At 43.4% G+C, this 16,308-nt stretch overlaps 1 protein-coding gene across 1 annotated transcript; it reads right to left on the reverse strand.

Moving 5' to 3' along the window:
• Nucleotides 1-2,512: 2,512 nt before the first annotated feature.
• Nucleotides 2,513-15,045, reverse strand: LOC124253541. The gene is made up of 3 exons (XM_046687344.1): nucleotides 14,911-15,045; nucleotides 4,538-5,557; nucleotides 2,513-3,119 (listed from the first exon to the last, which is right to left on the reverse strand). Exons 1-3 carry the CDS (start codon nucleotides 14,947-14,949, stop codon nucleotides 2,577-2,579), a joined length of 1,602 nt encoding a protein of 533 aa, XP_046543300.1. The 5' UTR covers nucleotides 14,950-15,045; the 3' UTR covers nucleotides 2,513-2,576.
• Between the last annotated feature and the right edge of the window lie 1,263 nt (nucleotides 15,046-16,308).

Here is a 16,308-nt window from a genome sequence, read left to right on the forward strand (position 1 = left end):
ACTTCAGTCACGAACTGAAATATAACTTCATACTGTTGTGTAACATAACTCATGTGACAAAGTTAAGCAAAGTTGCGCTTTGGAAAATCAAAAATGTTTCGTAAATATCAACAAGCCTCCCAAAAGCCACCTGTTCACCACCGCCACTTATGGTGAACATTTCAAGACCTGTCCCGGAACTAACATCTTCCACTGATCATGTACAGTTTAATACTCACGTTAGAAACGCGTTTCAAATTATTAAACAGTTAGGGCAGCATTGAAAGATTGGAAGAAATCCAGTATATACACTTCATATAATTACACCTCGAATACTCCGATCAGTGAATGAGTTCAGGTTTACGCCGCTTTTAGCAATATTCCTGCAATATCACGCAGGGGACACCAGAAATGGGCTTCACATATTGTACCGATTCATCCCGGGTCATCGGCGTGACGAGCGAACGCTTTGACCACTAGGCTACCCTACCGCCCCAACGGAAACAAATTTACATTCACGATCTTCAGCCAAGAGATCGTAACTTGCATTCAGCGATACATGGAGACCTGTACACAGAAATGGCCGTTGCTATTTGCAATGGTATACCACACCTGAACGGATGACTGTAGTATGTTTAAAACCACATCGTTCCAGGTTAGAAATTGTCTTCAGGAACCCATGCTTGCGTAGATTCGTGCTCGTGATGTTTATCATTGGGTTATCTGCTCCAGACTTATTTACAGAGAAGCGTCATATAGGCGGGATATTTCCCAAATGCGGAGTTAAATTAATATTCCATCGATGACGGGAAAAAAGGGCGTCTGGACCAAACAATCCTTCAGACAGGAGCATCAATTTACTCAATTTTATGGATGAACGACGTCAGCGTTCCCGATCACCATTTCTATCCTACAAGCATAGGTTGAAGGCCAGTTCCGTGCGGTGGGGGTAGCCTAGTGGTTAAAGTGTTCGATACCCCAGTTGTGAAGTCCAGTTCTGGTGCCCCCGCCATGGTATTGCCAAAAGCCACGTAAAACCTAACTGAAAGCCAGTTCCGAGCGTCACCGGTGACGAGAGGTGTAAACTGGTTGCACCTAGGTTTATATAACCACAGATTTGCGGTAGACATAAAAAAGTCTAGACCTGATTAGAGCTACACGGCCAGTCAGTTTCAACTCTTAGTGTTGGGACATGCAGGGAATGAGGAATATATAAAGATAAACGGGTGGTATCTTCACGGGATACAGATCTTCACGATTCCATTTAATATTTTTCAAATGAAAAACTGAAAACCAACCTGTCACATAATTTGAAATCAAGGTATTTATCATATACTCATAAGCGAGATATTGTCCTGCCAGACTTATTAGTGTTCCACTCGTGTACTTTATATAAACCTACCACACCAAGTACACTCGTACGCTTTTATATACTGAAATAAAGTCACTGCATTATGATGTTATGCCATTTCATGAAGATAAAAAAAAAAAAAGTCACATGATCTGTGGCGTTTTCTTGAAGTGTTTCACTGTTGACACAGGTATCGTGACACGCCCCTTGAGATGTGTCAAAAGTCACTTCACAAATTCAGTATCGTGTCCACCATTGGCGCTGGTGCAGGTTTGACGACGCATAAACGACACTCATCAATTGAATGCTTGGGAAATGTTCATATCTGAACCACAGGCAAATTGTAGCGCAACTAGGGTTGCGCAACAAAGAGAAAATGTCGAGTCTTTCCATATGCGAAAGAAGTGCATATGGAATGACTCGACATTTGTTGCGCAACCCTATTTCGCTATAATTTGCCCGTGATCGAGGGTTCTTACAACTTTAAAATAACTTATTTTATCTGTTTGAGTGGCATTTAGAAGTTGGTGTGATGAACAACGAGACTAGTTTCTCCCGATAGAGCTGACCCAGCGTACCTGTCCAAAAGCTGTCCTAACCATAGAGTATCTTAGATCTTATACAAATGTCGTTGCGGCGGTTTGTGGATCAGAGCCTCCTTTCACAAAGCACTAAGGTGATCGTAAGTTACTAAGGTAACTTTAGTGCAGTGTTAAAGAATGGGAGTTAAGGTTAACCTTAGTAAAGGTTGTTTCGTGAAAGGAGGCCCTGGTCCATTTAACGCCCGAGTCGTCAATAGTCCAGCTATAACCTGTGTGTAAACGCGTCCAGACAATCCAGTGATCAACTGCATGAACATGTTCAATGGCGCACCCAGCTATATGGCGGCGGTCTTAATAATCGAGTCTGGACCAGACAATCCAGTTACCATCAGCATCGATCTACGCATTGGGATAGGATGACACGTGTCTACTGAATAAGCCAGCCTGACCCTCCCCCGATCCCGTTAGTCGCCCCTTACGACATGGGTTGAAGACTCATTATAAACAAATCTTCACGCGTACCAGTACCACGAGTACATAACCTATCCGAAATTTGTGAAACCATTTTCTTCGTGTGCATGTCCAACCCGAATTGTCAGTTCAAAATAGATCTTTTAACAAAAGAAAAAAACGACTGTCAAACCAACCACCATCTGTATTTGCTAAAATAACAAAGCTGTAACGATCAAGTACAACAACGGGTATTAAAGCAAGGTTATCGGGTCAGACTCAGTCATGAGAAAGTCTGAAAAATACACGTCCGACTCTCGTCGGCGCCGGCCTGTTATTGCACACGAGCTCCCGTCGCAATTGTTCGTGCACATTGTGAAATTACATTCGAATCGAATCTTGGGATCGTTGTGCATTGAAAATGCCTTGAAGTATGGACTCGTGCTGTTCAGACCCGACGTCATGAAACCTTCGTTTTTAGCAAACACCAGACCATCTCCACAACCGGCTCGGATGATAGCGAACCTTTTATTAGTCGTCGAGCCAATAGCATCGCAGCCAACAGCCCGCACGCCGACTTCATTCCCTTGACCGTTTGACCACGCCCGAATCTGGACCATTCGGCCAATGGGCAGTGCGTACACCTGTCGGCCAAGGACGTCGATCAGATGCAGCTTGACGTAAGATCTTGCCCCCGAGCCGGCGAAAGACTCTACGATCTGTGGCGCCAGGATATTGCCCTCGATACGTTGGGTAGGAGACTGGTCACTTCCTTTAGCACCAAATGTACACGACAACTGAAACAAGTGCCTGGCTTTATTAGGGAACTCGTGACATTCGGCAAATAGAACAGACTAGACAATTCACAATTATAACGTTGCCGATATGCTACTCACTTTGCCAAGGATCACAAATTCACAACTATACTTACATTACTTGATTTATAATTTGAAATTGTATCCATTTAAAAATTGGAAACATATGGTAACCCCTCTTTAGGCAAACAACCACTTTAACCTTATGCCCTTGATACATACGTAACCATAAATATGGTTTTCCTATCACCAACCAACCATTTTGCAAATGATGGAATAAGTCATTAACAAATAAACACATGTGAATAGCAGGTATGGGATCCACAAGATGCAGCGACATATTGAAATCTAGTACCCGTGCTTACAATAAGCTTAGGTATTTAAACTTTAAAAAATTAGTTCTACCCCACATCATAGTTTAATCCGTGATTTGATCCTTAGCAAAGCGTGAATAGTATATACTCCTCACAAAAAATTAACCAAGTATTCTGTGTAATATCTTTATCAATCTCTATGGCATGTTACTGAAAGGTAAATATTTAAAGAATACATAACCCTTAGTGACTGTCAAATTGATTTTTCTGATAACATTTACAACATAACCCGAACACAACCAAACTCCGAAATATACAAAATGTGTGGCATGAATGTCCTCCACTCTTCACACATGCACCCTGATCGGTGTAAACCTACCTGTAATATTCCTCTGGCACCACAAGCTTGTCCAAATTTTATGGATGATAATACCGTCCATTGATGATAATGCCCGAGAAAGGTGTTCAATATGTTCTTTAGGTCAACACATTTGGACTGGCCTGCAAGGTCACTTGATCTTAAGACTTAATCCCATTGAACATGCTTGGGACATTATTGGAAGTCGTGTTTACGGTCTCCATGTTCACCCCCAGACTCTGGATGACCTGAGCAGGCGTTACACAGAATGGCAGAACATTCCAAAACAGCAACTTTAAAAGGCTCATTTAGTCAACGTGAAGACTTAGAATCTTGCATTTGTGCTCATAGGCGTTACTGAACACGTCCAAAACTGACTTGAACCTTAATGTTAACATTTTGTTCCATCCAGCACATTTTGCACGACCGTTTCGCGGGTACATGCTTTTGATTTGTAAGTATCATTGCTCAATACCATTTAATGACACTACGAATTTGTGTTACTTAACTTTGTGAGGAGTATAATTCGGCCCTGTAGGGATGTCCTGTAATAATCTTGCTTGTGTTACTCTTTAGAAAAAACAAACGAAAAACGAAAAAGAGTCGCTATATGGCTGACAGTGCAGATGCGACGTGAAAACCCAGGCCCCCCCAACTTCAGATCTCAGCCGAGTACTTTCCTGGTTTTGTATGCAACAAAGCTCGTATTTCAAATACATTTAGCTCACCTGGTATTCTTTGCTGTGCTTGTGGACAACTGCACCCCGTCGACCCCAGGAGATCTGGACAGTGATGACATACACCCGAGAGTTCTGTCTCCTGTTGAAGACGCAGCCAGTCTTGGCGTTCCCGCTGTACTTGACCGGCAGCTTGTAGTTCACCTTATCATTGTTGGTGTTGGTGAAGACGTATTTCCTCCCATACTTGCATATGGCCCGGAAGTCGGCATCAACGTCGGTAACGCCCGTCACATAGGCAGGAGAACCAATAGATTTACCACAGTGGGGCACGACCTTCAAAATGTAATCGTCTGTGATGGGTGGGCAATAGGTGATACTTCCGCTTCCGATGTATTCAAAAGTGCTGTACTTGAAGAAATGAATGACGACCGATTTAACTGGGGGTGGGGGTGGCGGCGCAGCACCCCTCTTGGCCCGGGCCGGAAGGTGGTTATACACGCACTTCTCGTTTACCTTGCCGGCAAGGAATATCTGCACCTCAAGAGGAGTGTTTGGTTTAATGATGTAGGTGTAGCGAACACCGCTGCAGTCAATAGCCGCCACGATTTTCACGGGCTGAGGAATAAATTCAACATCATTTGAGGCAACCCCGCAGCGTATCCACACGTAATCCTTGATGTCAGAAACGGGTGTTACTGGGTACGAAGGCAAGGGCGCGGTCAGCCGAGGGGTTGGTCGGAGAGGTTTGGGGCATTTCAAGAGCAGCTTGCCTACAGAGTATTTGCCATAAGCGAGCACATCCACCTGAACATAATACCCAGAAGAGGTACTCTTCAAGACGCATTTGGAGTTCACCGAGCCGCTGTACCAGACGTTCATGTGGAAAGGGAGGGGATACATGCCCTTGAAGCGGTCCTTCCCTCCCTTACAGATGGGACTGAGGACGAGGGCTCCATGGAGGGGGTGCAGCTTGTCGGATATGACGAGACTGTTGGGTATAGGGGTCTTGCCCGAGCAGGTCAGGTGGGCAGCGTTTACATTCAGGGTGATCGCACTGCACAAGTACACCTGAAAAGACATCCATATTTGTTAAAAAGTGACGATTTTCACGTTTGGAATTCCTGCAGAAATTCCGGAGAAATAAATGTGGAGATGAGCCAAACTGGTTAATTTGATTTTGCACATACAACGGACAGATTCATTCCTGTGTTACAAATTATTAACAATTCTACATCTTGTTCCAATTATAGAGGTAGACTAGATCTAGTCTGAAATGAACATTTCATAGAAAATTGTAAATTATTGTTCACAAGATGTACTAACAGGAGCCCAGATCCTCTTGATTTTCAAAAACCTAAAACTTGCTACATATTCTAGACTTCCATTGGGTGCATTAGGTATGAGATGAGATGAAATTGGGTTTTACGTCGTACTTGAGAATGTTTCTCATATGACGACGTGCATGCGTGTGTATGTGTATGTGCGGCTGCTTGCACTAGCCCAGACTGAAGCTGGTTTTATATAGTGCTAGCCCACAGATACTAGGCCGCAGTGAAGCATGAATACCCCACTCAGACATACTGACTCCGACCAGTCCTTGCTGTACCCATTAATGCCGAGAGCCAGGCAGGGTCCAACAAGTACCATATTTTAACTTCTTTTGGTATGACGCGGTCGGGGATCGAACCCGCGATCTTCCGCGGACGCTCTAACCACTACACCACGGAGGCGGTCCTGCTTTAGGTATGTTTCAGGCTTTGCATTAAAGATTAACATAGGCCGCAATAGTGCATATAGCTGACGATTTTGAAAATGACGGCTTTTACCAGAAAATTGTTTCTAGTGTCAAATATAATATTTGAAGAAAAAACAACCACTAAATATTTAGAGTCCAGTAGTTGTAATCCAAGATGGCTGCCTACATTGAAATGTACTGCATTTCTGAGCATGTTATTAATTCATTGAATTCAGATCTGTTCTGGTTGGTTGTAAATAGTCGAGGCTGGACCAGACAATCCAGTGATCAACAGCAAGATCATCAATCTACGCAATTGGGAACCGACGACATGTGGCAAGTCAGCGAGCCTGACCATCCGATCCCGTTAGTCGCCTCTTACGACAAGCATGGGTTACTGAAGATCAATTCTAGCCCGGATCTTCAGTTTCTCAGTTCTAGCTATCCATTAAATATAACAGGATCCGCACAGACTAGAATCTTAAAATATACAAGCAGTCCTGTTTCCAAATTGGGTATTCGACAGCTGGTTTGCATTCAAAAAAGTTCCGTCACGTCAATTTAGAAACCTTCCGATGAAGTTCATGTTGAAAATATACTTCCCTTCAAAAGTTTCGACTCACTCACTAATTATATAGATATTAATAAAATAGTACTGTCGGAAATAGAAAACTATTTTCTCATTTATCTCTACAATTTATGTAGTTATGTGAAAGTGAAATCTGTTAAACTATGTTCGGCCTAACTACAGTCTCAGTGGTAGGTAGATAGGAAACTGAGAAAAAGGACTTTACTGAGGGGAAATTTGTGCAGAAATGAGCAATGCGGGTTTTTTTCTAAGTCCAAAAAGACGTATTTGGAACAGATATGGCTTTATGCAAATTAGTGTGCGACGATATTGTATTACAAAGGACACTTTAAATGCCCAATTTGAAATTAGACGTAGATTCATTATAAACGATAGCTGACGTAAAAAAATAATAACTTTTTATGCCGAAACTATTAAGGATGTAGCTACCATGCAGTCTCACCGTCACTATAAAAAGAAACAGATAGGAGGGGTCGCCTCAAAAGCAAAACCTGGGGTCGGGCTTGGGATAGAGGTATCAGCTAAGATAAGATAATCCTTTAGGGCAATTATACTGGGGAGGTACACGGCACGTCATAACAATTCACAAATATCCAGTCCTGTCGATCTTCGGGTGGTCACGCCACCTATATACTACGATACGTTTCTATGGTTTTCGGGTATCATACTTTTACATATCTCAACATAAACTTTATGAAAGAAAGACACGTAATATGTTAATCAGTAGATGAGACTGTCAACACACATGAAAATGCACAAAATATCTTTGAGATGACAACCTTGTGCCTGTAGGCAGCACGTGCATTTCATGCCAGGTGAGTCGACGGTCCGTCCTCATACCTTGCTGAGCGACCTAATTGCCATCTATAGTCTGATCTTTTGCCCGATTTTACGAGTAAACATGCTTTTCTGGATATCGTATTACGCATCCCACTGAACGCCCAGTTAGGCCGAAGTGGGTTATTTCGACATATGCTATTTGCAATTGTGTACATTTTAGGGATACAGTAACAGCTTAAAAACAGTTTTCTATTTCCGACAGTACTTATTTTTAATTTTATAGTTACATCAAGATAGATTTCTCCACTAACTTGGGGGAACCAACTGCACATTTATGCAGCCTAATTGCACGAGGATCATGCAAATTACTGATAAGCATGTGCAAATATCGTTCATGTGAACAGCTGCGTTGTGGTGTAAAGATTTAATACGCCAATTTTCATCATTTACTGAACTCATGACAATCTTTTCAACGTTACGAATTTGTTTTTACAATACATCAGTTCATGTGTAAACAGTACCTTTAAACTGTGGCATGTTGCCAAGTTTAGTTGCCAGAAGTAAGTGGCTATATTTACACTATAAAGTCTAAACTATGAGAAGTATATATTGTGACCTTTACAATTTTCAATGTCGTTAACCTTTAGTAATAGCGTTAATTTGAGTTAGGATCCTAATATTGTTTCAAATCGTGAGTAATGTCTACAAATATCTCCAGTATTCATTAGTTTTTAAATCCGACGTGGACCGAAATGTTCAAATGTTAAATCAACCCGTGGATGTCTATGTCCCAAACACATAAAAATTACACGATGGTAGAATTGCCCAAAAATCTAAAGTGGGAGTTTAGTCTTACGCCGCACTCAGCAATATTCCAACTATATGGCGGCTGTCTGAAAATAATAGAGTCTGGACCAGACAATCCAGGGATTAACAGAATAAACATCTACCCAATTGGGATATGACATGTGTCAACCCAGTCAGCGAGCCTGACCACCCGATCCCGTTAGTCGCCTCTACGACAAGCATGGGTTACTGAAGATCAATTCTAACCCGGACCTTCACGGGTCCCAAGAGTCTTAAGAGAATAGTTTAAATGATATTTGCAAGTACTAGCCACATAAAGAAACTGCACACAGAAAATTCCTTCAGAATTGGAATACAACACAAAAGACGACATGATGTAGACACTTTATAAGCTGAAGTATCGGGCCTCAACATGTCAAAAGAACATGAACAATATCCGTAACGATGACGTCAGAAGTTCAAAATTGAGTCGGGGGTCACACGTCGAAGTCACAAAGTCAATAACGGGTATGACTACCATGCGCGTGAAGCACAGCAGTGCATAGACGCATAGAGGCTACCAAAGTTTCCAAATGAAGGCCTGGGGAATGGTTTGGGACGTGGTCACTGCCGTCTGGAACCTGTGTCTGATATGAGTCATCCGAATCCATCTGTCCTGGCGTCGTTACTCGGGGACGCCCAGAACGTGGGTGGTTGGCGACGTCATTACTGTTTCCCTAACGCCTGACCAATGCAGATATCGTGTTACGATGGCATTGGAAATGTGCTGCCACCTGTTGGCTCATGCCTGCTCGAACCATTCCAATGGCTTCATGACGTTGAGCACATGTTAATCTTGGCATGATGTGCATCTGGCTTTTCATGTGAATTTGTGAACGTTTGAATGACCAAAGATCAAGCTTTCGACAGTGACATCAATTTCTGAGTTTCACATGTGTGCAGCTGCACGTGCAGTAACACATTGCAAGTCCATAGGCCACCACCAATGACGTCACGGTGCCTGGCACCTGCATGAGCGTTTGATTGTCTCCAATACTTGCTATGTTCACACCTGTATATATGCATAAAGACGCTGTCTGCCTATCTTTATATTTTTTGTGTGCACAGTTTATAAATATAAAATGGCCAGTATATAAATATCCCAACAGACTGGCTTCCTTAGCACTTGTATTGTCCCCTTATCTGGAATTGCCTCATTAAAGGAGAGAATTGCTATACACCCATGGGCTTATCCTTCAGTACAGCCTTGAACAAGGTAAAACAAGGACTAAGTACTCTGTGTGGAAGAAACAGGCGACTGAGCGTGCAGTTCGAGATGCCATGGGCAGGCGACGTAGGCTAATATATACTAGGCACATAAAGAAACTGCATACAAAAAAATTAAAATCTAAATTTATCAAACCTGTGTAGACAAGGATTCAAACTCAGATTAATGACATGTATCCAACATGCATACACGTGCCACGTTCCGTGACGTCAGTGAGTTCGTCGTCGAGACGTGCAATACGTTGTTGCACGTGCATTCCGGGAAAGAGCAAATGAATGCCATACAATACTGTCACTTTGGAAAGCTCAACCCCTGCCCTTGCGATCGTTCAAAAAATTAAACGGCTATTGAAACGCATAGCATGCCAAGGCTCACGTCTGCACAACGTCACGAGGCCATTGGGATGGTCCGTGGGGGGAATGTCTCACCGACAAGTGGCTGCACATTTCCACCGGAACACCATTTCTGCACTGGTGAGACGCTACCAGAACACAAATGACGTCATTGATCGGCCACGTTCTGCACGTCCACGTGTAACAACGCCAAGACAGGACATATGGATAAGGGTGACCCATCTGCGCCATAGGTTTCAGACTGCAGTGATGACTACCCAAACCATCCCAGGACTTCGCCGTATCCACCCCAACACAGTTCGACAACGTTTACGTCATCACGGGATCAGACCAAGACGTCCCGCCATATGGCCTATCCTGACACAACGTCATCGACAAGCTCGCCGAATGTGGTGCCGAAATCATGTCCGCAGACCTTTGTTTTGGTGGAGAAATGTTTTTACAGACGAGTCCAGTTTAACATTTCCCATAGTGATGGACGTCAATGTGCCTACAGACGCGTGGGAGAACGTTATGCACAGGCCTGTGTCTTGGAGAGGAATCGCTTTGGTGGTGATTCCGTGATGATTTGGGGTGGAATAACAGCACGCCAAAGAACTCCTTTGGTGATTGTTCAGGGCAACTTAACTGGTGTGGGTTACAGGGATCAGATTCTTCGACCTGTGACAATTCCTTTTCTGCAACGTCATGGCCCTGGGTTAACATTCCAACAGGACAATGCCCGCCCTCATACGGCAAGGGTTGCTATGGATTTCTTGCATTTCAACGTTGACTTACTGCCTTGGCCTGCAAATTCACCGGATCTCTCCCCGATAGATCATGTTTAGGACGAGATGGATCGACGTCTACGCCGTCTTCCTCATCCGCCATATAACGTCCTTGACCTTGCACCAGAACTTGAGAGAATCTGGCGCGACATCCCACAAGCCTTCCTTGCACGTTTGGTAGGCTCTATGCGTCGATGCACTGCTGTTCTCAATGCCGATGGTGGACATACCCGTTATTTAGCCTGTGACATGGTCGTTTGACGCCTGTCCCGCTTGTGGACTCGTGACGTCAATGTGATCGACTTTAAAAATTGAAATTCTCCCGACTTGTTATGGTCTCATGATCCCTCCATTAAAGTTTATATGTACCTTTGACATTGTTATCGTACTTATCAACTGGGATAATATACTGAACAGCAAAAGAAACGCAAGTCTGGCTTTGTCAATTTTTGAATAGAAGACAACCCAAATTATGTCTAATCATTTATTCTATAGAAAACACTGTCAATGTAACAGCTAAAAGTTACTGTTGACATTGAATTGCAATAAGTTCAAATTGATCAGTCCGTCAAATGGAGATACCCCTGAACGCGGAAAGTGACAGTCTCTTTAGTAGCGCGTATAACCACCTTGAGCTTGCACAGGCCGTGCAACGTGGCCTCATTGAGTTCAATAGAGTCTGAAAGAATGCTTGAGGCAAATCTATTCCAACTGTGCAAGTGCGAGTGGCTGAACCTGCAGCAGCAATCCTCCGTCCAATTTCGTCCCAGAATGTTCAATGGGAGCCAGACGTTAAGGTTGTTCTGAGCCAGATAATCCATCGACACCCTTGCTCTGCGAGGACTGCAAACGTCGCTGGCGTTGACGTGCCAAAATTGGCCCCACATATGGCCTTCGGCAGTGGATTCCAGCTGCCCGAAGACGCCTTATCGTATCGCTTGGCACTGCTCCCCTTGACCTAAGAACAAAGTCTGCTGTTACTGTTGCTGCTTGAGTTCGGTTCCTTAGATGAGTGACCCGGATGAACCGATCTTGCGCATGAGTTGTCACTCGTTGCCGTCCGGTACGGGGACGATCAGCAGCAACCCGCTTTCCTGATGACGTTGAGCAAGTCGTGTAATGGTGGTCAGATGACAGCCCAATTGTCTAGCTACAGCGGTAGCAGTGCTACCTCCGTGTAACTTTCCAATGGCCATTCCCCTCTGCTCAGTCGTTAGTCTAGGCATCGTTTGTGTGGCGTGTACACCTAGCGTCAATACTGAACTGTCTTTTGACACAAACCTTTATAAAGGATACCTCAGAGAAATGCATGCTTTTCATCCATAAACTTCGATGCACGTGCTAAAATTATGGTTTTGCTGCACTGTTGGTGTGTTTGTGCGAATGTTTCGTATGGACGTCAAATTGCATGACATAATCTCATATGGGATCATTATGTCACTTTACCATGAACGTTCCATAAACATGAACGCTTACCTTCATGAGATTTCATTTTTTCGAAACTTGCGTTTCTTTAGCTGTTTAGTATATTTTGACAATGCACAGTTTTTTTGTGGCTAGTATATATACTGAGTCAAAAAAGAAACTTCACATTCTTTCTTCAGGGCACTATAAAAGAACAAGAGATGGTAAGATGGTTAAATTGTTATTATTTCATTGCTGAGATCTGATGTACTCGATACACTGAACGTGCCATAATCAGTTCCATTAGGCTACACTGCCGTTCCAAAACATGGGTATACAGAATGTCAAGTCACAATATGGACGTCGAGAATGGAGATTGGCAGCCCGCAACCGATTTCGAATGGTCTGTGAGGACAGTCGACCTCTAAACATCAGCCCTGGTTCGTGTAGCGGCAGAAATCTGTCACGTAGGTGACGTAGGACGATTTGACGGTCTTCTGCTCGTGACGTCACACGTGGACGACCCGACCTTGGGCGATCAGAAGTGGTGCCAGTTTGTTGTAGACGACCTCGCAAGTCATACACAGTACGACGGCTGCATCCCATTGCTCTTGCGACGTCAATAACTGATCTTCCCGCTTGCAACATGCCAACGGCACGTTCACGTTGCACATTTGACAATCGTGGCATTTCAAGTACCGTTAGAACTGGTTTAAAAGTGTTTTTTCAATTCTTGAGGCCAATGCAAACACGTGCATATGAAGAAAACTTCGATGCGAAGATCACGTGATCGACTGCACGTGCAAAACCTGATTTGGCACTAACGTCATTTGCACGACGAATGGATGGGTTTGAGTGGGTTTTGCTAACGTTTTTCTAGAGTCGAAAGAGGGATCCCATTTCGGATACATAGATGTATCAGAAAAATTATTCATTATTTTTCAAATTACATTTTGTGAAGTTTCTTTTTTGACTCAGTATATTTAAATGAGCTCTGGTGAGATTCAGAATCTAGACTTGCTTCATTTAGGGCTTTAGCATTGCAGGGAGGGCTAGGCTGCAGGGAAAGTGATGTGATCGAGGCTAGTGACTGTCAGAAGGGAACGAATAACGTAAAGCTTGTTAATGACGGAATAGGTTATGGGGTGTAGGTCTACCTACCTGTCGGTGACGAGACGTTTATAGTTGGTCTCATCCTGGCACATTTCTCTGGATATCTTAACACGTGCGTGTTAGTGGTTAGTATGTGAGTGAGTGAACGACAATATTGTCGATTTCATGTGGCATAGTATAAATATTTTCTTCATTTAGAACCACATTAAGATTCATTGTTCAAGTGTAACCATGTCCGCTTTGATTTGTCTAGAGATGTAACGTCTTCAGGTTAAGAAGCATCCATTTAACTTTGGCGTTTTCTTCCGTCAAACCACCATTGCCAGGGACGAGCCCACGATTCTTAACTTGTGAAATTCAGAATTTCCAACTCAATTTGTTCTAAGAACATGAATAATAAAATTGACAGTTAAAAGTATATTGTAGTTGAAAATATATATCTCAAACATTTTCATTGTCGAAATAGATTTTGAACAGTAAATATTGAAAATATCTCACATAATCACAACGTCAAGTTTTGGAATGTCCAAAGTTAAGAGCAATTGTATTCGAAGCCACACCATCAGAGTCGGGCACCTAGTCGTCAGCCGCCTAATCCGCTGGCAGATTAGCTGGCTTAGTGGGTTAGACGGCCGACTGTGCTGGAGATTAGGTGCCTGACCGAGGGTGTGGGTTAGAATTCCGGATTTGAAACACCAACAAAAGGACTAGAATCTGTACTATACCGAGAGTTTAATCCCAGATGCAACATGTTACACACGGTAAAATGTTTAATTTGAACTAGGGCTGGTTCAGGGTAACAAAATTATAATCCAGGGGTAACGATAGTTTGTCTCACAGTCCCTGAACCGTATTATGTTTCTTTCTGCCTAGCCCTTTCCGCAATACTAAAGCTCTAAATAAGCAAGTCTATATTTCCTCGGGTCCTGAATCCTCACCGAGGCCCTTTCAAATTTACATAGGGTTATTGGTTACTATCAAATTATATATACTACTCACTTTGCCAAGGATCGTAAAAAAAACTTTACTTTAACGTAGATTTATAATTTGAAATTGTATCCATTTAAAACTGGATATGGTAACACATCTTTAGGAAAACAAGACACTTTAAGCTAACCGTATGCACTTGATACATGAGTAACCATAAACATGGTTTTCATGGTACCAACCAACCATTTTGCAAATCATGGCACGGGCCATTGATAAGTACACCTGTCAGCATGTACGGGATCCACCAGATGAAATGACATACTGAAAACTTGGTTCCAATAGGCTTTGATATTTAAACCCAATTTGACCCCACATCAGTTTTCTGTTGAATCAATGATTTGATCCTTAGCAAAGTGTGAATAGTATATATTCAGAGACTATGGCTTAGTCCCGGTCATTTTCCGTATAATTTATCAAAGAATTGACCGAGGTTACGAACTCGCGGATATAACGAACTCGCGGATAATAACGAACTCGCGGATATAACGAACTCGCGGATATAACGAACTCGCTTTGTGGTCCCGTGTGTTCTCGGCCTACGTTAATGTTCATAGCCGTTATGTACTGTTATATTCGTAAGCAAATTAAAAACTCGGTAACAAAGGGAGCACCTTACCTGGGCAAGCACCAACAACGCAATAGCAAGCAGTGCCATGACAGATGACTTCGATAGTAACTACAAAGATTCGCTCCGAGCCACTGTCACGTTGGCCTATCATGTTCTTTTATATCCCTGAGATGCACGTGCGCTAAAAGCACGTGCAATTTTACCTAAACAATGGGAAAGTTGCGTTTTGGCTCGCCAACCACGTTCGTGGTTGGCGGTTCATTGATCCTATTCTGATGCAGCTTAAAGGAGGAATCGCGAAGCAAACTTTTATTAACTTGTCTCATTGATGTATTTTAATTTTGTTTTGTACATCGCAGAGTGTGTCCTAATACAGGACTCGGGACTCATATTTTCAGAGAAACAACGATAGTGATGACCGGGGATAATAACTTATGTATCGAGTGAGTGAGTATGGTTTTACACCGCTTTCAGCAATATTCCAGCAACATCACGTCGGGTTGTCTGGAAAGAAATCCTCGCACCCTAACAATATTAAATGACAGGTCCTACATGATGCACGACGAGTTAGCTTCTACTCGATATAGTGAGTGATTGAGGGGTTTAGTTTTACGCCGGTGCATGGTGCTGCTATACCATACCATAATCACGGCGAGTATTTCAACTGAACCTGCAACGTGAGATCCTTGCATTCCCAAGGGACAAGCCTCTTTTGCGTCAGGGGCGGTGGGGTAGCCTAGTGGTTAAAGCGTTCGCTCGACACGCCGAAGATCCGGGTTCGATTCCCCACATGGCTACAATATGTGAAGCCCATTTCTGGTGTCCCCCCGCCGTGATGTTGCTGGAATGTTGCTAACTGCTGCGTAAAACCCAATCACTCGCGGGCGGTGGGGTAGCCTAGTGGTTAAAGTGTTGGCTCGTCACGCCGAAGACCCGGGTTCGAATCCCCATATGGGTACACTATGTGAAGCCCATTTCTGGTGTTCCCCGCCGTGAGGTTGCTGGAATATTGCTAAAAGCGGCGTAAAACCCGACTCACTCGCTCACTCACTCAATTCAATCGCGCACTCGCTCTATTGCGTCAACTGAGATATCCTCCCTAACCACACACTACCGTTGGCTGACATGGCCAGATTTTATTATTAAACAGTTACTAACGACACGTGTCCGACTTATCAATTGTTGGACCAATTTATGGTGAAGTAAACATTTGCCTGGAGAGCAGAAGGTCGGGTGTTTGATATCCAGCCAAAAGACCTTAAGAAATGGTACTTATTGTTACCCTGGCTTAGCATTAGGGAATATTACAAGGACTGGTCGGTTCGGAGTCTGTTTACTGTACCTTAGTCGGGTATTTGCGGAATAGTACTCTATTTGGGTAGCACTATACAACCAGTATTAGTCGGCACGAGAAACAACGCGTGATGCTCGACGCACACGTGCGCG

The sequence above is a fragment of the Haliotis rubra genome, unplaced genomic scaffold (assembly GCF_003918875.1).
Source record: "Haliotis rubra isolate DU_JTF1 unplaced genomic scaffold, ASM391887v1 Scf543, whole genome shotgun sequence".
In the NCBI taxonomy this organism is placed as follows: domain Eukaryota; kingdom Metazoa; phylum Mollusca; class Gastropoda; order Lepetellida; family Haliotidae; genus Haliotis; species Haliotis rubra.

Excerpts from the sequence above, each read along its gene's own strand:
- LOC124253541 (XM_046687344.1), bottom strand. The coding sequence starts at position 14,949 with ATGGCACTGCTTGCTATTGCGTTGTTGGTGCTTGCCCAG. Across the intron at positions 5,558-14,910 it reads CGTTGTTGGTGCTTGCCCAG|GTGTACTTGTGCAGTGCGAT; the intron begins GTAAGGTGCTCC and ends ATGTCTTTTCAG. Across the intron at positions 3,120-4,537 it reads AGCACAGCAAAGAATACCAG|TTGTCGTGTACATTTGGTGC; the intron begins GTGAGCTAAATG and ends CACTTGTTTCAG.